This window comes from Phoca vitulina, unplaced genomic scaffold, assembly GCF_004348235.1.
Source record: "Phoca vitulina isolate PV1807 unplaced genomic scaffold, GSC_HSeal_1.0 scaffold64, whole genome shotgun sequence".
Lineage (NCBI taxonomy): Eukaryota > Metazoa > Chordata > Mammalia > Carnivora > Phocidae > Phoca > Phoca vitulina.
The window spans coordinates 7,570,482-7,597,744 of NW_022589767.1; the positions used below are offsets into that span (position 1 = coordinate 7,570,482).

The 27,263-nt window shown below is 35.3% G+C and overlaps 1 protein-coding gene across 18 annotated transcripts in view; it reads left to right on the forward strand.

The window, feature by feature from the left end:
* Window positions 1-27,263, forward strand: part of PLEKHA5 (pleckstrin homology domain containing A5) — a 236,782-nt gene that overhangs the window by 130,919 nt on the left and 78,600 nt on the right. For 15 of the 18 annotated variants that reach the window (XR_004297824.1, XR_004297822.1, XR_004297823.1 and 12 more), the window contains 8 exons: window positions 4,270-4,353; window positions 5,082-5,202; window positions 8,902-9,006; window positions 11,484-11,556; window positions 17,302-17,402; window positions 21,519-21,634; window positions 21,930-21,947; window positions 25,466-25,933. Coding sequence is in view for 15 of the 18 variants with exons in the window: in XM_032391738.1 (XP_032247629.1) it covers window positions 4,270-4,353; window positions 5,082-5,202; window positions 8,902-9,006; window positions 11,484-11,556; window positions 17,302-17,402; window positions 21,519-21,634; window positions 21,930-21,947; window positions 25,466-25,933 (1,086 nt within the window). In the remaining 3 variants the exon portion in view is untranslated. Of the gene's footprint in view, window positions 1-4,269; window positions 4,354-5,081; window positions 5,203-8,901; window positions 9,007-11,483; window positions 11,557-17,301; window positions 17,403-18,485; window positions 19,104-21,475; window positions 21,635-21,929; window positions 21,948-25,465; window positions 25,934-27,263 lie in introns of those variants that run through there. The other 3 variants (XM_032391725.1, XM_032391736.1, XM_032391737.1) reach the window with 2 other exon arrangements.

The window sequence follows — 27,263 nt, forward strand, 5'->3', positions numbered from 1 at the left end:
TTAAGCGGCTGCCTTCGGCTCAGGTCATGATCCCGGCGTCCTGGGATCGAGCCCCACATCAGGCTCCTTGCTCAGCAGAGAGCCTGCTTCTCCCTCTCCCTCTGCCCCTCCCCCTGCTTGTGCTCTCTCTCTCTCTTTTTCTCTCTGTCAAATAAACAAAATCTTTAAAAAAATAATAATAAATAAATTAGTTCTCAGGAGCCAGATTTTAGGAGTATTTTATAAGACAGAACAAACAAACATTTGAGAGGACTTATTTTATGTTACAGTTATAAATATGTAGTGGGAAAAGTTATATCTTTCATTAAAAAATATTATGGTCATAGCTCGTTTTATTGCGCTTCTCTGTATTGCGCTTCACAGATAGTGTGTTTTTTACAAATTGAAGGTTTGCGGCAACCCTGCATTGAGTTAATCTTTCGGCAATATTTTTCCAACAGCGGCTGCCCACTTTCGTGTCTGTCACATATTGGGAATTCTCATAATATTTCAAACTTTTTCATTATTTTTACCTTTGTTGTGATTTGTAATCAGTGATTGTGACTCACTAAAAGCTCAGATGACAGCATTTTTTAACAATAAAGCGTTTTAAATTAAGGTATGTATGTTGTTGTTGTTTTTTTTTTTTTTTTTTAAAGATTTTATTCATTTATTCGACAGAGAGAGACACAGCGAGAGAGGGGACACAAGCAGGGGGAGTGGGAGAGGGAGAAGCAGGCTTCCCGCTGAGCAGGGAGCCCGATGCGGGGCTCGATCCCAGGACCCTGGGATCATGACCTGAGCTGAAGGCAGACGCTTAACGACTGAGCCACCCAGGTGCCCCGTATGTTGTTTTTTTAGACATAATATTACTGCACGCTTAATAGTATAAACATAACTTTTATATGCACCAAGAAACCAAAAAATTCATTTCTTGTTTTATTGTGATATTCACCTTATTATAGTCATCTGGAACCAAACCTGCAATATCTCTAAAATATGCCTGTAAAAGACTTTCATGTTAGAGTGTCCTTGTAGATTTTATATGAATTTTATGTCAATATAATATCAACATTATGTAAAAGAAAATACATTGGATACTTTGAAGAAATAAAAGAACATAAATATATTCATATTTCATATTGATTTTAGTCACTGGTCTTTTAAAATAGAAACACTAAGATTTTTATTTAGTTTTATTTTAAGACATTGTGATCTGAAAAATACTTGGACAATAAAAACATCAATTTAATTGAAAATAGTATCCAGTTTGGGGAAAAGAACGTGCTCTTTTTTTAATCTTCATTATTAAATATCTCCATTCCTTTATGTCTTTGTCTAATGCTTCTAACGCGTACCCATATCTTTTTAATGGTCAGGATGTCAGAGAAGTCTGTTAGCCAGATAACCATTGCAGAGCCATGTTGTTACAATTTAGAGCTTCCAGAATATTAGTATTAGAGAGTCTACTGTATTCCTCCTAGGCAAGATGACAGAGCATAGGGAAAAAATGCAATATATAGGGGTTTATTTGCTTTCTTTCTGCAATATTGCATTGTTTTGTTTTGTTTTGTTTTTAAGAATTTGTGTATTTCTATTCTTTCTACCACGCAACCAACATTGACTTTTTAATGCTTTCAAGGAGAGACTTTAAGGGAAAAAAGGTGCTATCCTCCATTTTTTATCATTAAGGTATCCCAATCCCTACCGCAGATTACTTTACCCCCCTTTGCCCCCACAGTGTTTTATTCTTTTAAACATCAGAATTTACATACCTCAATGCATTCATAGTGTTAATCACATCTGGGTACTTCAGTATTTTCCACTTATCTCCAGAGGCTTTACTTTCTTAGTTGTTCTGTTAATTTATTGCTTATTACATAAACTGGTATCCCACATGATGAGACCTTAGGTTTCTACCACTGTACTTTTGTAAATCAGCAAGTTAGAAAGTCACTCACATAACTTTTCTGTAGTGAAAATATCACTCCAAATAAATATTTAAACCCCCCAAATCTTGTGGTTTTGGCTTTTTAAATTTTTTATTTGACAGAGAGACACAGTGAGAGAGGGAACACAAGCAGGGGGAGTGGGAGAGGGAGAAGCAGGCTTCCCAGCAGGGAGCCTAATGCAGGGCTCGATCCCAGGACCCTGGGATCATGACCTGAGCCGAAGGCAGATGCTTGACGACTGAGCCACCCAGTGCCCCTAAACCCACGAAATCTTGTATAAAAACAAAACCATCACAAAAAGCTGATAATTTATGGGAATGCAAGCTGGTGCAGCCACTCTGGAAAACAGTATGGAGGTTCCTCAAAAAGTTGAAAATAGAGCTACCCGATGACCCAGCAATTGTACTACTGGGTATTTACCCCAAAGATACAAATGTAGTGATCAGAACGGCACCTGCACCCCAATGTTTATAGCAGCAATATCCACAATAGCCAAACTATGGAAAGGGCCCAGATGTCCATCAACAGATGAATGGATAAAGATGTGGGGTGTGTGTGTGTGTGTGTGTGTGTGTAATGGAATATTACGCAGCCATCAAAAAAACGAAATTTTGCCATTTGCAACGACATGGATGGAACTAGAGAGTATTATGCTAAGCGAAATAAGTCAATCAGAGAAAGACAGTTATCATATGATCTCACATTGGTATGTGGAATTTAAGAAACAAGGCAGAGGATCATAGGAGAAAAGAGGAAAAAATGAAACAAGACAAAACCAGAGAAGGAGACAAACCATAAAAGACTCTTAATCTTAGGAAATAAACTGAGAGTTGCTGGAGGGGAAGGGGGTGGACTGATGGGGTAACTGGGGGATGGACATTGGGGAGGGTATGTGTTGTAATAAGCACTGGATATTATATAAGACTGATGAATCACAGACCTGTACCCCTGAAACAAATAATACATTATATGTTAATTGATTGAATTTAGATTTTTTTTAAAAAGGAAAAAAAGCTGATAATTCAGTAGTCCTGTATACTTGTTATAACGACCAATTATCTAAAGGAATAATAGAAACACATTATATTCCATCAGTCATTCTACTCTAACAGTAGTCAATACGTAATATCTTTTAAATTGTATCTGTACCTTTTCTTTTTTGTGATTTTAGTTTTATTTCATGGATAAACTTTCAAGTACTATGTTACCAATAAAAGTAATATTAATGAAAGTTAGGATATAGAAAAGGAATTTAAATATCTAAAGTCTGTCAGAAAGTTGGTGTCTTATGGTTATAGACTTCCTGAAATACAGAGCACATATAATAATCTCTGAAGATTAACAAAGCAATATTCAGTTACAACATCTTGAAATTTTTCTCTGTAATGAAAGTAAATTTTCTAAGGTCGGGCACACCAATACATCTTCCTTACAGATTGCCTTATTGTATGTGACCCAGTGGGAAAAAAATTAATTTACAAAGGATGATATTTGTCATTTAGTTTATCAATGTATATTACATATTTTTTTGGCATCTGGTATTTTTGGTTTAGATAATTAGTTTGGGAATTTTTTTTCCCTCTCATTTCAAGAAGACAGCAGGAGACCTAATCTTATCACCCACCTAAAAAGGATAGTATTTCTCCAAGAAATAGCCATCCTTAATTCAGAGCAAATTTTTTTTTCAGCAAAGGTAACAAGTAGATTTTTCTTTCTTTCTGTTGTTTGTACATTTAAGATTTTTGTTTTCTCCTTCAGATTTCATTTTCTATAACATACTTTCCTGAAGTATTGTAAAATTCAATCCCATTACATTATTTATATAAAGATTCTTTAATAAAACAAAACACCATAAAATATTGCTCTTCCCGTGGTACTGTTTTTATTAGTACCCACATAGTAGCACTGTTCATTTTTTTTCTGTATGTGAATTTGGCATTAGTCCTCTATAATGTGCCTAAATTAGGATACAAAATAATGGAGGTAGGTAGATACTCATTCTTGGTGGCCCACCTCTCAAATGTAAAATGCAGTGACCATGGAGCCAAATCAGCTTACCTTTATTTATAAAATGTGAGAAGAAAGACTTGAGGTCAGGCGTGGGGGGTAGGAGGTGCATTTAACTATATGGTAAAACTATAGTAGCATTCACACACATATATACATGGTAGATAGTAGAAAGGGTGTATTTGGATATTGCATACCTGGGAGGTATGAATTTCATCCCTTTTTTTCACTCATGTTACAATAAAGAAATCACTGTTTTGCTACCAGAATATTAGAGAAACATTTGTGATAATAGAAGTACATACATACATTTTCTCTTTTTCTCTTTTAGCCATAATGAAAGGAAAGTGACCTGTAAACATCCAGTCACAGGACAGCCATCACAGGACAATTGTATTTTTGTAGTGAATGAACAGTAAGTAAAGAATTTCATGGAATGCCTTCATTTTAAATGTCATTAGTATTAAGATTGCTCTTATCCATATTTTCAATACAGTACGGTTTAACAGTTATCTGGATATTTGCAGTCAAGTGTAACAGAAAGCCATCTATTTACTTTCTTTCTTGAAGAATGTAATCTCAGAAGCTGTTTTTACAATAGTTCAAGCACAGATAGTAAGCCCAAGAGTCCGAAATTTAAGGTCAGAAAAACTATAAACTTGGTCAAATTATTAAACTAATTTGAGCCCAGTTTTTCTCATCCTTAAATCAGAGATAGTGGTAACTATTTCTTAGGATTGTTTTAAGCATCAAATGAAATATGTGTGAAAATACTTTAAATACTATATATGCTATAAATCTGTTCACCAAAAAAATAGTTCTTGGTGTCATTATTGTTTTCAATATTAGAATAGCTAATCTTATAACTGAAGCTTTAATTTTCCAGTTAGATGACCAAGTAGAATATCTGTAATAATACTTACTAAAATAAACATGATTTTAACCTATGTTGTGCTTAGGAGAACTGTTAATTTTATTTAAAGTAGTTATAAATATTAAGCTCTGACTCTAGAGCTTATTAAGCTCTAACTAGTATCCAAATATTTTGAAAAAGTGGGACACCAGCATTGTTAACTCTACGGAAGCTTCATTGTAAAGCAGTTAACATATACAGCAAGTTTTAGCATTCTGACATATTTTCAGGACCGTTGCAACCATGACATCTGAAGAGAAGAAGGAACGACCTATAAGCATGATAAATGAAGCTTCTAACTATAACATGACTTCAGATTATGCGGTGCATCCAATGAGTCCTGTAGGCAGAGTAAGTTATTCTACTTAACTATTAATTTTTGATAACTGGTATAATTGATAGCATCTATTACTGTTACTCTTAATGGACTTAAAATTATAGAATAATCATTTCATTTTTACTCTTATATGAACCTAATTACATTTGAGGTAAATGACTTAAGCAATGGTGTGGAATATAAACTAATAAGATTATGTTTTAATAATTTAATGACTTTTTAAAAAATATTGTAGAGTTCAGATTTTGAATAATTTTACAAATATAATGGATGTTTGTGTGAAAAAAATAGCAGTTTATTGAATTAACTGAAGTTTTAAAGATGAAGGTTAATATAATAGCATAGAAATCCCTTTTTCTGACTGTTACATATGCCTGGGTTGAGCAGACAAACTTTTTTTTTTAAGATTGATTTATTTATTTTAGAGAGGGAGGGGTGGGTAGGGGCAGAAGGAGAGAGAATCTCCAGCAGACTCTGCAAAGCAGAGAGCCGGAGGACCATGAGATCATGATCTGAGCTGGAACCAAGAGTCATACATTTAACCAACTGTACCACCCAGGTGCCCCTGAGCATACAAACTTTTTTTTTTTTTAAGATTTTATTTATTTATTTGACAGAGAGATAGCGAGAGCAGGAACACAAGCAGGGGGAGTGGGAGAGAGAGAAACAGCCTCCCGCCTGAGCAGGGAGCCTGATGTGGGGCTCGATCCCAGGACCCTGGGATCACGACCTGAGCCGAAGGCAGACGCTTAATGACTGAGCCACCCAGGCGCCCCGAGCAGACAAACTTCTTAAAAATAAATGTAAAATCCCTTACTGCCAAAGGGAAACCCTATGCCAGTGTGCTTGATGACTCTGATGTATTTAGAATCCATGATACAGAAAGTGCCATAGTCAAATGGGAATAGAGGTGGGTGGTTTTCCTTTATAATTAGAAAGAAAAATGTTAATTGTTTAATCTATGATCCTACATTTTGTGTCTATAAAAATTTATACTTACTGCTTTTTATACTTTAAACCACAATGTTGATATTTTAAATTCAGAATTTTAATATGAAAATTCTAACAAACCCTTGGAAAATATGCTACTAAATCTGAATAAATAACTGCCTTAAAGTTGCTTCTCAGTTCTTAAATTAATGGATAGCAAGAGAATCAAGGGATAATACAAGAACAACCTTTATTCATTAAAAAATAATATAGGGGTGCTTGGGTGGTGCATTCAGTTAAGCCTCTGACTATTGGTTTCAGCTCAGGTCATGATCTCAGGGTCCTGGGATTGAGCCCTGCGTCAGGCTTCATGCTCAGTGTGGAGTCTGCTTGAGATTCTCTCTCTATCTCTCTCTCTGCCCCTCCTACTCGTGCGGTCTCCCTCTAAAATAAATAAATAATACAGTAGAACAATTATAATATTAAATTATGGTTATTGTAAAGAAATGGATAATAGGCAGTGATTTTAAATGCCTGTTTTAACATTTTTTGTTTTAATGTTCTTAAAATGAAGTTTTGTAGAGTATTATAAGTTAATGTAAATTTCCAAATAATGTAAGTAATTTCAAATTCTTATATAACATAAAATGCTAGTAGGATAACTGAGCATTATAGTGCTTCATTAATATATTTTCATCAAAATCAAGAGAAATGATAGGTAGGTTGAGGGCCAGCCAACAAATCATTTATCTGGAAAGAAAGTTGGATCTGTGCCTCAAACTTTACACTAAAAATTTTCCAGATGGATCAGATGCTGAAATGTTAAAAACAAAACTATAAAAACACTACAAAAAACAATGGAAGATTTTTAAAAATCAAACAAACTCAGAATGCAGATGGGCTTTCTAAATATGACATAAAACCCACAAATAAAAATAAAAATAATGAGAGATTGAAGCATACATAATTATCATGCATGCATAATATCTGCAATTCATGTAACAATTAAAGAATAATACCTTTATAATTAAAGAAGTTCTATGAATCAATAAGGAAAAGGCTTACAACCTAGTTTTTAAATGGGAAAATTATGTAAAATCACTTCCCAGAAAACAGAATTTTACTGTTAAATATATGAAAATGATGTTCATACTCATAATATGAAAAATGCTAATTAAAATCAAAAAAGGATACCATTTTTCACATATCTGATTTTCAAAGGTTAAAAAGTTTTCTTGCACAGTACATTGACAACACTGTGGGTAAATAGTCATTTTCTTTATGTAATAAGCTCCAAGAAATAGTGGAACAGAAGTAGTGGAACATATGTAGTCATTTGACGAAGAAAAGATATTCCATACCTATGAAAACAGTTATTTTAAATGAATAGATGCACACATACACAGAGTTGATGTTGGTTGCCTCACGAGGTTGTGTGGGTGCTGGAGCCCAGGGGTGAGAAGTAGACGGGTCCTGGTATACCGTTTGAGTTTTATACTGTGTTTAAGCATTTATCTGTTCGAGAGTAAGTTAAAATTAATCAACAAAACATGCTTTGGGGAAAATGTGGTTGATATTGAGTCTTAATATTCTATTATGTACTAATACAAGCTTCAAAAAACCAAATTCTAGTGGAATATGCTAGATTCTAGATAAATTGAAAAATTAGAAATAATTTAATATAACTTTTATAGAGAACTCAAATTCAGCTTCTTTGTTTTTGCTGGTTACCACTACCATTCCTGCCAAAATAAATCTTCATGCTAAACATAGCAGTATTTCAGAAGATTGTATATCCTTGTGTACACTTTTAAGAATACAGTAAACACCATCTGTCTCATATCGTTTAAGTTCAGAGTTGCCCATAAAGGAGAAAACACTGTATGACATTAAGCAGATCCTTCCAGTCTTGTGTTGACTTGATGTGACATGTTTTATATTTTATATCTGAGTATTTCTCTTGACACCTGACTTGACACTATTCACTTTCTATAATTGAAACAACACTATTAAATGCAGATAGCAAGCAAAAAAATTCTACATTTCATTAATTCTTAAACATTTGTTCATTTTTACCCAAGGTTTATTCAATTTATATAGCAGGTAGGACAAAATACTGCCATACATTGTGCCTTTTTATATTTTTTTTTAAGATTTATTTATTTATTCTGAGAGAGAGAGGGAGAGAGAACGGGTGGGCGTGGGAGGCAGAGGGAGGGAGCGAGAATCTTCAGGCAGACTCCCCATTGAGCAGGGAACCCAATGCAGGGCTTGATCCCAGGACCCTGAGATCATGACCTCAGCTGAAGACAAAAGTCAGTTACCCTAACCAAGAGGCTCTTGGTGTCAGCTCAGGTCATGATCTCAGGGTGAAGGGATGGAGCCACGGGCTGGGCTCCACGCTGGGCATGGGGTGTGCTTGAGACTCTCTCTCTCCTCCCTCTGCCTCTCCACCCCACCCCACTCCCCCCACCCTAACTCGTGTGTGTGCATGTGCACTCTGCTCTCTCTCCCTCTCTTAAAAAAAAAAAAAATTGTATGTCCCAATTTTAAAGGACAGATTGTAAAACTTGTGATTCTTTGTAATATCCTGAGGGAAAAATTCTTTGTGAATTCTTACACTTGAAATAAGTAAGTCCTCAAATGCAGAATTGTTATAATTCACCTGAAAAGATTTAAGTCCTACAAGTTTCAGAGAAATCTGAAGAGAGAAAACTATGAAGATGAGATATAAGTACCTATGCACTAATAACACATTTTCTGTTTTGCTTTTTTCTATTTAGACTTCACGGGCTTCAAAAAAAGTTCACAATTTTGGAAAGAGATCAAATTCAATTAAAAGGAATCCTAATGCACCTGTGGTCAGACGAGGTTGGCTTTATAAACAGGTATTTTCTGTTTATTTTCTATTTGATGTGAAAGAAAGATGGAATCAAAAGAGACCTTTTCAACTGAATGCACCTAGGACAATTATATAAAAGGTAGAAAGAACTGTAGAGTAGTCATCAGATTCTTTTTATTACCACCGAAGACGGTTAGGGGAACAGAAAAGAAAGAAAAGGTAATGGTTACTTAGAACAGAGATTGTGTGTGTTTGTTTTAGGTATTTCTGGATTTGAAGTTAAACATTTGCTGCATGAAAATGTTAGCAATAATATGCTAAAATTATCCAGGCAGAAACATTTCTTAAATGGGGGAAGAAAACATACAGAGGTATTGTTCATTTTTCTATTCATATAAAAATCATTAAATGTACAATTATATACTTCTTTGCTTTAATTTACAGAGAAATCTGATCATAATTGAGATTTTTCAGATTTTTCTCAAATTTTTTCTTTTAGGCTCTCAAGACTACTCTCTTAGCATGGTTCAGTCTCAGACACCCTAATAAGTTGGGGGTGTATATTTTTCTGTTGTTTGGAAAACCTGGTAACTAAGCTTTTTTGGAGCCTTGCCATTACTTTGAGAATTAGTAAGGATGCATGTACACTGGACTTTCTGACATCTGTTTGGACTGCTTGGAGGCTATTTTCTTTTTTACTTTCTGGTTTGCAGCTGGGTTTCCAAGTGACCACCAGATAACTGAGATGATGTACTAGGCATTCAAGACCTTTATCTTTGCTCTCTCTCTGATTCTATATGTACATAGATGATACAAAGCAAGTTAAATATTAGGTCATTGATGGTGCTAGTTATTCGGTCAAATATTGCTAATTGTTTTCAGATTACCTAATAATTATAGTCATTAAAATTCATAGTGAAATTGTTATGAAACATTCATTAGACATTGTTCCATGAAAGTTGGGGTGACAACTAAACATATACCGAGAGAAGGCCCTCTTAAAATCCAGAGAATTCCCAGTCATTCAAGCAAATTAGTTTTGCCAGTGTCCACTGAGTTGATTGAGTATATAACTTGAATATCAATTTTTAATTTTTATTTTAAAATCATGTATATTTTAACTATCTGACATTTAAACTTATCCAAGCTGAAAGATTTTTTTAAAGAGTTTATTTATTTATTTATTTGAGAGAGAGCATGCAGGAGAGAGAGCACAGGTGGGGGGCGGACAGCTAGGAGAGGGAAAAGCAGACTCCCCGCTGAGCAGGGAGCCTGTGATACAGGGCTCAATTCCAGGACCCCCGGAATCATGACCTGAGCCGAAGACTGAGTTGAAGACTGAGCCACCCAAGTGCCCCTGAAAGATTTTTTTTTTAACTTGTCTTTCTAATAAGTCCAAATTAAGTTCAGATAGCTTAGCATAATATTGAGCCTAATAGAGGATATGGGACTTCTTTAAAATGATTTTTGTTCTCGTTTCTTGATCCCTTGATTAATTTGTATTGGAAAAGTGTTACCAACCAGTTTCTCTACCATGAGTGTTTATTTTATAATAGGTGTGTGACTTACAGAGAGTTTGTTTGCAGAGTCACTTAAAAGTCTAAACTTTTTAATTATTTGTATTAAAGAATATTATTAGGAAACTGAAAATACCATATACCATTAAAAAGATTTTTTTTTTTTTTGGTCCTTTGGTGTAACTGTCAATTTTAAGGACAAATCTTTTGTTTTGAGATTTTTACCTATATAATTTAAGTTCTAAAGTCATTGTTAGGTGGTTACAACTAGAAATAAATAAGAAATATTAACGCATATCCAAACTGGCCTCTTTTTTGCCTTTGTGTGTGTGTGTGTGTGTGTGTTTCATTTTCTCTTGCAGTTTTGCCTTATTGCATGGGGGAAGGTAATTTTTATTAAAATTGTAATTTTGTTTGAGCTTGGTATTTTTATTAACTGAATTACTTAGAAGAAGCTGCCAAAGAGGCACTCTCTTGCAGGATGAGCAAAACCCAAACTGTACATGTAAGAAGAAAAAATGTTTGTGAAGTGTATTTGTATGCTAAGTTTCCTTTATTCACAGTCATTTTAAATCACATTACCTTTGGGATAATTTCAAATCACATATTTTTCTTATTGTTGAAGATTAACATATTTATTAAATCTGGTTTACCAGAATACACACAATGCTGCATAGTTACATTATCCTCATGTTAGCAGACATGTGTGTTCAGAAAAGTGAATTTCAAATTGCTTACAAATAGGAAGCCAAATCAGATTGCTTCAAAAGTGTTTTTCACATGAGAGTATTACTCTTCAGAGACCTGTATACTTGGGAATATCTTCATGTTCACGTGATCCAAGTCTCTAGAAAAGTTCCTCCATATTTTGGCTTTTTAGTTAGGTTTCTGTCCAGCCTATATCAAATACATCTTGTCTTAAAAACTTAGTTTAAATAAATGCATCAGAAATGAATTTGAATTTTCTGAAATGAAAAAAACCCTTAAATATGCTGGTTTAATTTAGGACAGTACCGGCATGAAGCTGTGGAAGAAACGCTGGTTCGTGCTTTCCGACCTCTGCCTCTTTTATTACAGAGGTGAGCTTACCGTAAACTGTCTTAGTGTATTATTTCATAATTGCAACAGAACGTGTTAAATAGTGGATGCTTTTTTAAAGAAAAAATCATTACAGTTCTTCGGCTGTTTTATTATCAACAAACAGTATCCAGAAAACCTTTTCTTCATCCATATATAATACTGAGTAATTGAGGTAGGACTGAAGGCCGTATAGTGCTTCGAGCAGCTTAGTCTTGAGTTTGGGTCTGATTTCTGTAGTTTGTGTTAATCTTATTTGTTTTATGTAAATAGCATATGAATCTTCACTCTGTAATGTTATCCTTGAATTCATTGCCTACTAGATAAAAGTCATTAGTTTGTTGAGATTCTTTTTATGTGTCAGCTTTGTTAGATCCAGCTATTGATTCATTGAACACACAGTACTCCCCAGAAAATGTCTTGAGAGTATCAGAGATTACTCTGATATATTGGCAAATTTTTTTTTTAAAGTACAAAGAAATGTACTTATTATGATCTCCACCCTCCCTGCCCCCCCGCTTTTTAAAACAATGACAACCTCTCTGAAACATGGAGAAAATTGTGTAAGGGATATATACCAGGCTGTTAATGTTGGTGTAGAGGAAATAAAGGTATTATCTTAGGTATGGGGTAATGGTCTTCATTTCTCCTATGTGGATATCATAAACTCCTTTTTTAAATATGTTTTCTTGTTAGTAAGTTATTGATTAATACAATTTTAAAGGAAAGTCCAGCGAAGTCTCTGCTCTGTGCTGTATGGATCTGTTAGATGCTACATGGTTGGTACCTAACAGAGAAAAGTCTGCTTCGGCTGTGATATAAAATCATTAATCTGGGCAGTAGCTCTTTCTTTCCTACTTTTAAAGTCCAGTTGGAAACAGTCACCAAAGGATTAGATTGTCAAAGCATGTTTAATAATTTATAACTTTTCTAGATAAGTATTTCACAAACTATAACAGGATTTTAGAACTGATTAACAACTTTAAAATTTGTGATTATACCAAAAAAGTGTGATGAAATTCTGTGGTCATCTGTCAGAGCAATATAATGTATATTAACCTTCAAATTAGAAATTACTAGAATTGTGTATTCATCTATTTTTTCCCCCACTGCAAACTATGGTTGAGAAGCACTGCTGAGTCGGAATTAACCAAACCTATAAAATTTCATTGTGTCATAGAGATGTTGGTCAGGCAGCAGGTGTGGTATTATCTTTAGTTTGAGTGCCAATCATATTCTACAATTTTCCTTAAAGGTTTTCCCACTCTTCCAGAAGTCAGGAGTTATATATAACTCAGGCATTATTTCTAAGCTGTTAGATACTTTTGGATCTTAGTTTGTACTTCTCTCTTTTGCAGTTTATCTATAGTCTACTTAGAGCTTGAAATGAGAACAAAAAAATATTTATTACTATTCTCATATAAAATTCCTTAATGTTAATTTACAACAAAAAGAACATTGAATTCCTTATAACTTGCTATCGTTGCTCATGGAAAGGTACTGCTTACCACTATTATTAAAATAGAAAAACTTTTAACCTAATTTTAAAAATGTAAATGTTGAGTTCAGAAGCCATGTTGAATATGAGATTCCATATTATTATTAACCATATGCATTTTATACTTAATATATTTATTAATTTTAGTATGGTTTTCCAGACAGAAGCAATGTAAAAAAGAAGAAAATATAAAAAGGAAAGAAATATCATTTAACTCACTTTTGCACTTTAGATGGTTGGAAATGAGTAGATGGTATTATACACTTTCACTATTTTATCAACAGGAATTGTCATATTTGAAATAAAAACTACCAGATTTTAGTGAGATGATTATAATACCTTGCATTTTTTTGAGCATTTACTACATGCTGAGCATGTAACATAGATGATCTGTTTCATCTCTTCCTTACAGCCATTTAACAAGGTAGGAAATCTTACTTTGCCTGTTCACACAAGAGGACCCTAAAGGACAGTGAGGTCATATTGCTTGCCTGAGGTCTCACAACCAGCAAGTGTCAGAGCCAGGATTTATGCATACGCACTTCTCTTAACCACAGGTTTTTTTCCTTCTACAGGTCTCTTCTCTTAACGGGCTGAATACAGCAGCTCCATTCATTTCTTCTGTATCTTTCCAAGTGTCTAGTATACGGACATACACAGTGCACTGTCAGAATTTTTTGACAAATCAGTCCACATTTCACAGATATGGAAAGTAAGACAAAATAAGTGATTTGCTATTTTTTATAATAGGTTAGCAGCCAGTACCAGATGGAAGCTCAAGTTCCCACTGCTCTTTGCAAAGTCGCGGGCATATTATGACAGAACACTTAGATTGCTCTATTTTACGGTCTGTCTACTGACAAAACTTATTATGGGACTTAATTCATTCAACAAATATTTATTGAGCAGGACCTGCTTCATTCCAGGTGCTGTCAAAACAGTGAAAGAAAGCTCTCATGAAGCTTCATTCTAGAGGAATCAGGGAGACAGTAAATAAATTCAAATAAATAAAAAATATGATGGTAAGTGCTTTTAGGAAAATAAGGTCATCGTATGAAAGACACGCATGGAGGAAAGATTTCTTTGGATCGGTTCTCTGAGCAGATGTTTTAGATAGCAAGGTCTAAATGATGAAGAAGAGCCAGAGTAAGTATAGTATTCAGGCAGGGGGAGCAATAGTGCAAAGGCTCTGACGTTAGGAAAGTGGAACATTGAAGGAGCAGAAGGAAACCGTTGTACCCAGCTGGAGGACTAGCAATAGGGAGGCAGGTGGGAGGAATGAAGATTGCGCCAATGTCAGACTCTACTAGGATTTCGATTCTACTGTAAATACCATAAGGAAACAATTGGATGTTTTTCAGTATACGAATGATATGCTTTGATTTACATAAGCTGCTCTTAGAAAATGGATTATAAGGAGGAAGGAAGGAAGCAGAGACTAGTTAGGGGTTATTAGGTAGAAATGATAATGGCTCGGAGTAAGGTGGTAGGTAGCAGTGAGCACTTTTGGTACACCAGATATATTATTAGGTAGTAAAATACAGAAGTGAACAATATAAACTCCTCTCTTCATGGAACTCACAGATTAGCTAAAGGAGTCTAAGAAAGACTGTCATAATATTCAATTATGTTGAATGAGTGTTAACCAGATGTACAAGGAAAAAATTAGGAAAGAAGGATAATCTAGACAGTGGACTTAGCATGTTCAAAGCATGAGTGAGGATGGCATATTTGTAAAATTGCACATGGGGCTTATGTTGCTGGAATGAAGATTATGCCTGCAGACACAGGAGTAAAGGCTAAAAAGTAGATCGAGGCACAAAAGTCATTTGTTTACCATCCTAATGAGTTTTAACTCTATCTTAAATGCAAGAATAATAATAGGATCAAATGCACATTTTAGAAAAATCACCCTAGCACTTGAACTACAAGCCAGGAGACCAATTAACAAAGTATTGAAGTATTCTAGGTAATGATAATTAGTAATAATATTCCAGTCTGTAAGTTATATACCCATCTGTAATTATATGTGTTTTTTGTCTTTTACCCAAACATCTTTAAAGCTGAAGTAGAAGTGGGGAGTCTAAAATGTTAACTTGAATCTAATCAATGTTGAGCTTCTTAGATTCTTGTCCCAGGTTATGTTCCCCAGGACACGAGCTCTGTGATGGAGATTAATGTGCAAGAGGCTTATTGGGGAGTGTTCAGGGGACCATTATACCTGCAGGAAAGGGAAGGAAGTATGTTGGGACAGAGGGAGTTGGGCTGTCATCCAGTCTAACAAAAGGTCCAGCTCACCCCCCCTGGAGAGTTTGTTCATTCTACAGATAATCAGTACCCACTCTTTGCTTGTCAGTGTATGAAGCCCTTTAGGTAAAAAATAGTTACTTAGGTCAGGCTTGACAGAACTAAACAGAAGAATGTCATGATTAGGAACATTTGAAGAATCTAGTGAAGAACTCTTAGGATAGTCATTTGACAAAAGATGAAGATTTTTATATATGCAGTGCCCTTAGTTTTATATAATAAGGGCAGTATTTATTGAACACTTCAAATGGGCTGAGTGCATTATGGAGTTCTTCATGTCTGGTAGCTCATTTAACCCTCACAACAATCCTTTGCAGTAAGTTCTGTTTTCCTCAGTTTTATAGTTGATGAAACTGAGATACCCAGCATCAATAACTTGCCAAGATCTCATAGCTGCTTAGTGTCCATCTGGGAAACCATTCATGATGATCCAGTGAAATCAGCCTATGCCATAGTGCCTGTGCATATTCTGAAATAACTTTAGGAAAAGTCACCATTTCCAATAATGCAACATAAAAGAATGTATTATTTGATAAAATGATCTTTTAATAAAGATGACTTCATGAACCGTTTCTGATTATATGCTTTATATAAACAAAATTGGATTTAAAATACAGTGTGACTCATTCTTTTAAATTGTCATATTCTCTATAATTGATGACTGCTTTCTACCTCTTTTTTTTTTTTTTTTACCTTTTAGACTAAATCTGAACTTGTGTTCATTCTTTCATTTATTAGTATAGTAAGAGCAGAATTTTGTAGCCTTATGAGAAAAGCTACAGAAGTAACCTTGTTGAATGCAACTTTCTTTTGGAAGTTTCACCATATATATTAGAAATGAGGGGAAAATAAATAAAATTCCTTGTTAAGTTTATGATAATAAAAAAACATGGCAAGCATAATAAAAAGAATTATTTCTCATTTATGGTTTTTCTCATTGCTGAGTTCATCAGCCTAATGTACAGCTTTATTAAGTTGTCTTATGGGTTTCTAACAATGAACTATGTATTTCGAGTTTCATAAACATCTCTGCCCCCGAGCAGCAAGTTAATAATGTGAATCTATACTGTGCCAAGATTAATGTTTTATCATTTTCCTGGGTGTGTTTTATGTGCTTTGCCTTGTAGGCCTGTAATTTATTCCCATAACTTTGTTGTGTATCAGAATGACTGGTAAAAAGCTAACCACAGCTATATGTTTTAAAAATCATATAATTCTTACAGCATAGTTTAAAATGTATATTTATTCAAATGTTTTTTAGCATCTACTGTCGTTCTAAATGTCTTCATTCAGTTGACATTCTAGTGGGGAGAGAGAGTTGATAAACAAATAATAAAGCATATAGTGTGTCTAAGGTATTGAGGGGGTAGGGGCAGTAAAGTTCCAGAAAGAGAACAGAGGGCTCTGGATGGGTTGGGATGGGAAGCAGTTAAAAATAGTGGGGTCCAGGAAGGCTTTATAATGAGACATTTGAGCCAGACTGGAGGGCATGAGCAAGTGAGCTGCGTGTTTGTCTTGGCTTGAAATGGTTGGGCATTTAAATCCTACCAGAAATGTGGGTAGATTGACTTTGTAAGGTTTCTGTGTTGTTACTTATATGCTAATATATTTTCAGTGAATCACATGTGAAGAGGTTTGTAGAATGTGATATATATGCCAAACGAATGTATGCTGTTTTTATGTCTAATTGACATTTTTCTGATGTGTGAGAACCATTTCTGATTTGCTTAGGATGGGGAAGCTTATGAAAGTGAAGAAGTATATATACTTGTGCTATTTAATATTTCCTTTAAAACCTTACAAAGAATTATCTAAACGACACATGAGTCCAGTTCATTTATATATAAGAACCTTTTGATTTGATCAAAATAAATTTTGAGAAAATTTATTCTGCTTCATGAGAACATTTAAAATGCTAATCAGATGTTCAATTATCTCTTAGATGAGAAAGAAGAGGGTATCCTGGGAAGCATACTATTACCTAGTTTTCAAATAGCTATGCTTACCTCTGAGGATCACATTAATCGCAAATATGCTTTTAAGGTAAGGAAATAGCCGTACTTTTTTAATTCTGTATTTGAATCTTGCACTGATTTAAGAGATGGATATTGGCCCATAGATTATTACAAAAAGATATTTTAGTGATGGTCATTTTTATATTTAAAATATATTAGTTAATAGTCTTAAGGTTGAGTAGGAGAATGACCCTTTTAATTAGGAAGCATGTTCTCAAATATCTAAGGGCCAGGTGTCTTTATGTCTACTTCAGAATGGTTTTAGATAAAGCAAATATGTGAAAATGCTAATAATTGGTAACTATAGCTGTAGGTGTCCTGGCAATCACTGTACTATTCTTTAAAGGTTACTGTATGTTTGAATTTTTTCATAATAAATTTGGGGGAAGAGTACTGTAAGAGACAACAACTGTGGTTTTTAACGTATGTACATTTATGATCTTAGAGAGTATTTGCAGAGATGTTCTTGGGTCTAAGTACATAATGAACATCAGGTACTTTTGAGATAATATTGATGTTGAGACGTTAAAAAGTATTAAATCCAAGCAGACCTGAGCCCCCCTCCTCTGACTAACAATACCCACCCACTTCTGATATGCTGGTTTGTGAAATACCTCAAGTTAAAGGCCACTTTAATGATAACTTGGTTATTTTTGTTTTCAAAAGCCATACTGCATTCTTTGCTTCATGACTATGGCTGAAATAAATTTTAGAGGTCACCTATTTTTTTAAGTCAGTTTTAAATTAAGAACTCTGAAGGGTTTGATGTAAAAATTTCATTTGAAGGGAAAGGGGAAAAGGAAGGGTAACACATGCTGTAATTTAACAGTGAAAATGTTTACACCCCTATAAAATTGATTCCATTTTTACTGCCCATCCACTTTTTTATTTTATTTTATTTTTTTTTTTTTTTTTAAAGATTTTATTTATTTATTTGAGAGAGAGAATGAGAGAGCGAGAGAGAGCACATGAGAGGGGGGAGGGTCAGAGGGAGAAGCAGACTCCCTGCTGAGCAGGGAGCCCGATGCGGGACTCGATCCGGAGACTCCAGGATCATGACCTGAGCCGAAGGCAGTCGCTTAACCAACTGAGCCACCCAGGCGCCCTGCCCATCCACTTTTTTAAAGAATACTCAGGACTGCGGCTGATTTACAACTTTTGCTAATTAACGTGTTGCATTATTAGCTGTGGAAGAAAAAAAACAGGAAAGTTAGAGTGGGGGTGGTGGTGATGGATGGCCTCAGGGAGAAGGTGATGTCTGAGCAGACACTGTGGGTAAGAAGGGAAAGGCATGGAATTTCAATAAATTGTGTTAACAGTGTGAACCAGAGAAACAGAATTAAGTATTGATGATGCTGTAACAAAATTTAATACTGGTAACTTAAAATAATAATTTGATAAAAGTTACTTCCACGTGTAAGACTGTATGATACCATTATTTGATCTTGAATTTAATTTTTGTGTTTGCTCATCAATTTGGCAAAAGTTCATTGAATGTGCTCTTTGTAGGATATTTTGCTGGGTTCTTAGACTCTTAAATATTAGAATGTTGAAGTCACAATAACAGTGACCATGCATGTTAAGTATATTTTCTCTGTAATTATTTGGTTTGGTATTAATTTTACTTTACTTGTTAACAAGGATAGTAATTTCTCTCTCAAATTCTCTCTTTTGCAATGTTGTTTCCTCCAAATTTATGAGCCACTTTTGACTACTGCTTATCACAATGGTGAGTAGAAACTTCATGGACGATTGTGGAACTTAAAGCTAGATAGCAGACTCCATCATCATCTAGTAAATATTTCTGCTTGACAGCTGGCAAGCATGGGTGTGGTTTGTTAGCATAGGAATCACGGCTGTACCTCGAGCTTCTTAGCACTAGCCCCACGTTCCTTCCCTTGATCACAAATGTGGACAGTGGTCTTTCATTTCTCTAAAACCCGATTCAGGCAGTCCAGGGATACTTTGCCGTGGCTTTAATCATTTTAACAACACGTAGCACTTGAGCTGTTTCTATTAAATTGTTTCCATGATAGTTTTAGATATAAAACTATATCTCTAACAAGGTCAAGTGAGATTTGTTGCTTATGTCGTTATTTGGATCGCTGTGTTCATTGAATTTATTTCTGTCTTGATTCTTTCTGAAAGAAATTTTTAGAAAAAGCTAATTTGACACTGTAAACAAAGCAGATAGTCAAGATTTCGGAGTAAAGCGTGTGGCTCCAGATTTATTCCTCTCCAGTTTTTATATTTAGCAGACTAACTCTGTACTTCATACTCCTTTACCTCGTTGTATGCTAAAATAGCCTTTGTTTGTTTTTCTTTGTCTTTCCGTGTATGATAGGAAACTGTCACAGGCATTTTTACATGGAAATTAAGAATGTTTCCTCCACAGAATTCTCTACCTTGGCCTTTTTTTCTACTTTGATACAGCTACTACTGCTGTCCTTCTTTGCCCCGTCAGCCCACGTGCTAAGCTGAGCTCTCAGTGCTCACACCTGGGATAGCAGTCCCTCATCAATGCCTTTATTTCATTTTTCTTCCATTTCTCAGGAACAGAGGCAGATTGAACCACTATAAAGATAAAAACCCACTTACCATTACATAGGCCTTCCTCAAACCCAAAACATTTACATTTTATTTAACTCTGACACTTGAGATGAAAATCTAAAGGGAGATACCGTTTTGGATCATTTATAAATCTTTTATGTTTGTGTGTAGATGTCTATGAGGATTAAACAAAATGCTTTCACAGCAGCACCTTTTGAAGACTAAAGAAATTGCTAACACAAAGGGGAAATACTATGACATGTACATTTCTATTAATTTTATTGCTGGTTGCTCTAGAACATCCTTTTTTATTGAAGTATAATTGACATACAGTTAGTCTCAGGTGTACATCATAATGATTTGATATCTTTATATATTATGAAATAATCCTCACAGTAAGTCTACTTACCACCTGTCACCATACAGAGTTATTACAGTATTATTGACTGTATCCCTACGCTGTATATTATATCCCTGTGACTTAGTTATAACTGGAAGTTTGTACCTCTTAATCATCTTCACCTTTTTTTCGCCTACCCTCCAATCCCTCCTGCATCTGGTAACCAAAAGTTTGTTCCCTATATCTTTGAGTCTGTTTCTGTTTTGTTTTGTTTGTTCATTTGTTTTTTAGGTTCCACATATTAGTACAATCAGACAATATTTCTTTTTCTGTCAGACTTATAGTACTTGGCATAATACCCTCCAGGTCTATCCATGTCATTGCAAGATTCCATTTCTTTTTTATGGCTAAGTAGTATTCCAGTGTGTGTGTCTGTGTTTGTCTGCCACATCTGCTTTATCCATTCATCTATCAGTGGACACTTAGGTTGCTTCCATATCTTGGCTGTTGTAAATAATGCTGCAGTGGGGGGTGCATATATCTCTTTGTTTTTTGTTTTGTCTTTAAAGAGTTTATTTATCTATGAGAGAGAGAGAGAGAGCACTCGCACAAGCAGGAGGAGGGCCAAACGGAGAGGGAGAGAGAGAGAATCCCAAGCAGGCTCTACACCCAACATGGTGCTTGATGCCAGGCTCCATCCCATGACCCCAAGATCACCACCCAAGCCAAAACCAAGAGTCAGATGCTTAACCAACTGAGCCACCAATCGTATTTCTCTTTGAATTGGTGTTTTCTTCTTTGAATAAGAAGGGGATTTGTGAAAAGAAAAGAAAAAAAAGAAGAAGGGGATTTGCTGGATTGTTTGATAGTTCTATTTTTATGGAACATTCTTGAATTAAGAGGTGTGAATTGTAGTAAATAGAAATTGCTAAGGGTGTATACATGGAACAGGCATGGCAAGGAGGGCATGACAAGGGACTTCATTTCTTACCTCCTTTCCTTCCCATACACCTTTTTTCCTTGTTTTGATTTTCAAAGGAAAAATGGCAATGTTGGGAGGACATACTAATATTTATATTTTTTCAAGATTGAATTATATTTTAAGTCACTCATTTCTGTAACTGTGTATAAGCCAAGTCTGCTTTCTTTGAAAGTTGATAGTAATGATCTATGTAGGGAACCACTTAACTGTCTTTCTTTTTCTCTTACAGATCCCGTGTATCTATTTACAATGATCCTGTCATTTTCAATCAGGCAGCCCATCCAAACATGCGGACCTATTATTTCTGCACTGATACAGGAAAGGAAATGGAGTTGTGGATGAAAGCCATGTTAGATGCTGCCCTAGTACAGACAGAACCTGTGAAAAGGTAAAGGCTTGTAGGGAAAATAATGGTGATTGCCACTTACATTTTAATCCATGCCCTGCAAGTATATATCGTTATCATAGTACATATCATTTTATAAGTCATGATATGAAATCATTTCTTCCTCAGAAAGCAAGGAGTAATTCATATTCTGTATTAAATTAATACACCTTTAGTTAATTTGAGATACCACCTGCATTTTTATTCCACATTTCCTCTTTATTCATTTTCACCTATCAGTGTACTGAGGTGAATACAGAATCCTAACATTCAAACTGAATATTCTTTCTTCTTACAGAATTACCTTTAATTTCCGGTAAGTACATTTTTAATTGTTATCTTAAACCTACACAAGACAGTGTTTTAAGGCCTAAATCCTCAAAGAGAATTTATATTCATGAAGTTAATTTTATTGTGCTTTTATATTATGTTGTATGTTTTTGGAGTATAATAAATATAAATAAAAAATTTTGATGAGTTTCATTTCTTCAGCATTTGCTGGTTAATTCTGATGGTTTTATGATAAATGTCTCCAGAAAACAACTCATTAAGATCATTTCTAAGTATGTCTATTTCTTGATGAATTCAACTTTCTTTCTTTTGAAACTTCAGTACTCAGAGTCCTTGGTAATATAAATATGTACTATTAAAATTGATCTGTGATTTCTTTTTCTCTGCTTGAACATCTAAATCATTTTAATAATCAACTATATTAAGAACTAGTGAGAGGAACTCTGTTTATAAAACTACTTAAATAGCAGCTGAATAATGTGCTTTAAAAAAAAATTGTATTCCTGTAATTTGAAGAAAAATCTGTGACACAATTAAGTTCTTTTCCAGTCAGCAGCAATTGAGCATATACCTTATACAAGGAAGATGCTTACTTGCATGTTTGGTCTTTTTTCTCTCTTCTGAAGGAATTAGGGGTGTGTTACAATACAAATCTTTAGTTTTGATGGGGAGGAGGGTTAGTGTACATATTAATAAAGTCTTTTGACTCACTGGTTAAAAGATTGAATGAAGTTGATGCTATATAAATATATTTGTGTTTATTTTTTTTAAATATCAAGTTCAAATCAACTTTACCAGTCACTAGTCATTAGAGCTAGGAAAAAGGAGAGAAAAGAAAGGAAGACCCAGATTAAATACTAGGACACCAATTAAAAAAAAAAAAAGACACTCAACTAGTTGCATATTCTAAGTTGAAAGCTAATAAAAGGAAAATTTGCTTTTGGAATTTCATGTGTAAAAATTATCCAAATGGGGGTTGCCTGGCTGGCTCAGTTGCTGGTGCATGGGAGTCTTGATCTCAGGGTCATGAGTTTAAGCCCCGTGTATGGGTGTAGAGTTTACTTTAAAAAAAAATAATTACCCAAATGGACATAAAGAGGAGATGATTAGCACAGATAGCTAGGGAAAATGTGTAGGTGAAAAGAATTAATTGAAAATCTTAAGATAATTTTAACCTTAGAGTAAAATTTTCAAGAAACTATTTAGAATAAAGAAATCAGTGTCATAATTTAAATATATGATTTCCAGATAATCTCATATTGTATGTTGTCCTTATCTCAGAATTTCAACTTCAATTTTTTTTCGTAATTTTCCACTCTAAAAACTGATAATTACTCATAATTTAGGGTGATAAAAATAATAGTATTTTGGTTGGACTTATGACAAGCTTTTAGTTGATTATGTGCCTGTAACAATTTTTAGCAGGTTGTGTTGATATAATTTACTCAGCCAGAAATTACTGAAGACCACCCATGTGCCCAGCCTGATGTCACCATTATCCTGTAGGAATTACGTCTTTCTTCTACTTCTCGCTGTTGGCATTTTTATCCTGCCTTGTTGGTCTCACTTAATATTTCAAACTGAAGGAACCTAATTATGGTAATACTTCATAAGTATAGGGAGATTTTGTTTGGTTGGTTTTAAGGTAATGGGCTCTCTTTCCTGTATGGCTAGAATACTTAACAAATATTTATCAGAGCATATCACCTAAGAGATAAAACATCTAGCTTTTAACTAGATAGTTCATTTCTTTTAAATTCGCTTGTTCCCATTTGAAAAGTCAGTATATATGTCTTTTTTTATTACATTTCTTAAATGATAAGTCTTTGGAAAAATCAAGATAAGAAAGGCAGTGCTGGGGCGCCTGGGTGGCTCAGTTGGTTAAGTGACTGCCATCGGCTCAGGTCATGATCCTGGAGTCCCGGGATCGAGTCCCGCATCGGGCTCCCTGCTCGGCGGGGAGTCTGCTTCTCCCTCTGACCCTCCTCCCTCTCATGCTCTCTGTCTCTCATTCTCTCTCTCTCAAATAAATAAATAAAATCTTTAAAAAAAAAAAAGAAAAAAAGAAAGGCAGTGCTGTTCTAATTTAAAATAATAGCTTTAGATTAACTAGAGGTAACTAAGTTTAAAATTTTTTTTTAGATAAAAAAATTTTTTTTCAGGTATGTGATATTCTATGTTAAACCCACTCCTTCACCCCTAGAATTTAATAAGGATAAATGTGCTTTTAGTGTAAATCTTCTCTTTTATCTTTTAAGAGAAAGAAACTCCATAGCATATCTTAGTAAACTTTCCCAGTGTCTAATATTGTTTCCAATCTACAAGCTATGAGTTATATCCAACCTAAATATATGGATCATACACAAATTTACGAAAAGCAGTCACCTTTCTTTTCATTGTTTTCCTCACTCACCATACTCTATAAACTATCTATAGCTGTATGTGTGCGAGTTATATATTTCCCGCTCATCACTTAACACTGACAGCAGTACCCCATTAGGATCCCATAGGAGCATTAATACATATTGAAATGTGGACGGTTGGCCAATTCCGGAAAGGCCTCCCAGCATGGCACGATCTTGGCGATTTCGTGCAGGTTCAGACACTCAGCTTGGTCTTGTCAGGGTCTGGAAGTGATTGGTCTCAGAGAAGCTGATTCTCATCAAAAAGACCTAGATAAAACAGCTGGAATGGTGAGCAATAAAACTGGTGGCCCAGTCACCTACTATTATTAAGCAGCACATTCTTCCAGTGGGGAGATGGACACGGAATGCCACATTCTAATCCAAAATTGTGTGATAAAATAGAATGATAACAGTAATAAAGTGTGTGGCAGCCACTGATACACTCATCTGGTCCTCACACAATCCTATAACCCTGGTGCTACAATTATCCCCATTTACCAAAGAGGAGGTTGAAGCACAGTAAATTTCCACACCTTGTCCAGAGACACAGCCAGTAAGAGGTAGAGCTGCAAGCTGAACACACGCAGTCTGGCTGTGAGAGCCCTTAACCAAAAGTCAGGTCCTCTTGAATGCAAACACGCTAGTTAGTCATACGGTGCAGATCTTCGACAGCATCAGACTATAATTTCTTGGTGCAGCCATTTCCACAAACCAGACTCATGTTTGTCTCAAGATGAGTTAAACCCTCCTGGCTGGAAGCCACGTTGTTTATTTCAAATGACTGGCTGCTGTGGTCTTTTAAGTGTGGATTTTGTGGTTTTACTCTCAAAGGGTAATCCTAATTTGCTTTATTTCCAGATTTCTAACGGGGACACTCATCACTTTTTATCCTTCAGTGCTTTATACACTGTATATTTTATGTTTTCTTCCCCCCACCTTCTTTCTATTTACACATTCTGATGTTGTGCTTGAATTTTCATATCACAACATTAGGGATTTATACAGGCTTATCCTCTATGACCCTTTCAGTTTTTTTCATAAAGTCAAAGGTAACTTTGCATTTTTCCTAGATTGAATCCAAGAAATAACACGTGCATTATTTCATCTGACTTACTATGATTTTCTTCTCTGATTTCAGAGTGGACAAGATTACATCTGAAAATGCACCAACTAAAGAAATCAATAACTTTCCCAACCATAGAGTGCTAATTAAACCAGAAGTCCAAAATAACCAGAAAAACAAGGAAATAAGCAAAAATGAAGAGAAAAAGGCATTAGAAGCTGAAAAATATGGATTTCAGAAGAATGGTCAAGATAGACCTTTAACAAAAATTAATAGCGTAAAGTTGAATTCTCTGCCATCTGAATATGAGAGCGGGTCAACATGCCCAGCTCAGACTGGACACTATAGGCCAGTCAATGTGAATAGCTCAGAGAACAAAACAGTCAATGTTAGCCTGGCAGATCTTAGAGGTATAAATCACCCAAATACAGGGCCCTTACACACAGAGGCTGATCGAGTCATCCAGAGGACAAACTCAATGCAACAGTTGGAACAGTGGATTAAAATCCAGAAGGGGAGGGGCCATGAAGAAGAAACCAGGGGGTAAGTGTCTTGTTCTGTGTTCTGAACCCAGATTTCTTTCACACTATGTCAGTGGAGATTGGTTTCTGACACACCTATTGAAAAATAGTACTTGAAATTGCATTTTTAGACATTATAGCTTCCTGTCTCTCTTCTTCATGGTAATGAGACATGAGTGTTTTTTCTCTGTCTCCCATTGTTCTGTCCAGATTTCTCAAAGAGGTCCTTACCCTGTAGAGGAGAAAAATAAACAAGTCCAGTATACTGTGACAAAATGAAGGAAGAACATGATACTTACAAGAACAGGGACAATCGGGGCGCCTGGGTGGCTCAGATGGTTAAGCATCTGCCTTCGGCTCAGGTCATGATCCCAGGGTCCTGGGATCGAGCCCCGCATCGAGCTCCCTGCTTGGCGGGGAGCCTGCTTCTCCCTCTCCCTCTACTGTTCCCCCTGCTTGTGCTCTCTCACTCTCTCTATCAAATAAATAAATAAAATCTTTAAAAAAAAAAAAAAAAGAACAGGGACAATCAACACAATCTGTGGGTCCAGGAAAACCCTTCTGCAGGAAGTGAAATACAAAATGAAATGTAAAAAAAGTGGCATATTTATCTTGGTTTAGATCTGCAAAACTGCAGAGTTGATAGGGAGCAGGAAAAGGAATCCAGAGAAATCCAGTATGGCTTAGGTGCATCTGCTGTGATGGTGTAGGAGAAAGGAGGCTGGAGAGATAAGCCAGAGGAGATGTGTTCACATTGGTGTTTCAGAAAGATCTCTCCAGCTGCAGAATCTGGAGAACAGATTAGAGAAAGTTCAAAAGCTATTGGAGTAAGTGAAACAAGGAGAGGAAGGGGATGTATTTGAGGTAGGACTGACAAGACTAGTTGAGTGCTTGGATGTGCTTGATTGCAAACTAGTCCTAGTCTAGTTTGAGTGATGGGGAAAATCAAGAATGAAACCCTGCTTTTAGGCCTCTGATCATCAAGGGTGGTTTGGTGCCTTTAACAGCATGGAGAAGATTTGGAAAGAGAGATTTTGTAATAAATGATTGGACAGGTTAAATTTGAGGTGCCTGTAGTCTGTAGCTCCCAAGAGAAATCTGGACTTGAGTAAGGTTTGGGACATCATCATTATATCAAAAGTACTTACAGGGAAGGATGAGAGAAGATAAATTCATTCAGCTGGAGGCTGGATAAAATAAAGATTCTAGAGGAAAACCTGAAAGAACATTTACATTTAAGGGAACAAACGGATTGTGGGGGCCTGCAAAAGAGATGAAAAATGAAGACCAGAGGAGAGGGAGGAAAAGCAGGCACCTACTGATGAGGAACAGTGTTCTGTCATTAGGCAGGA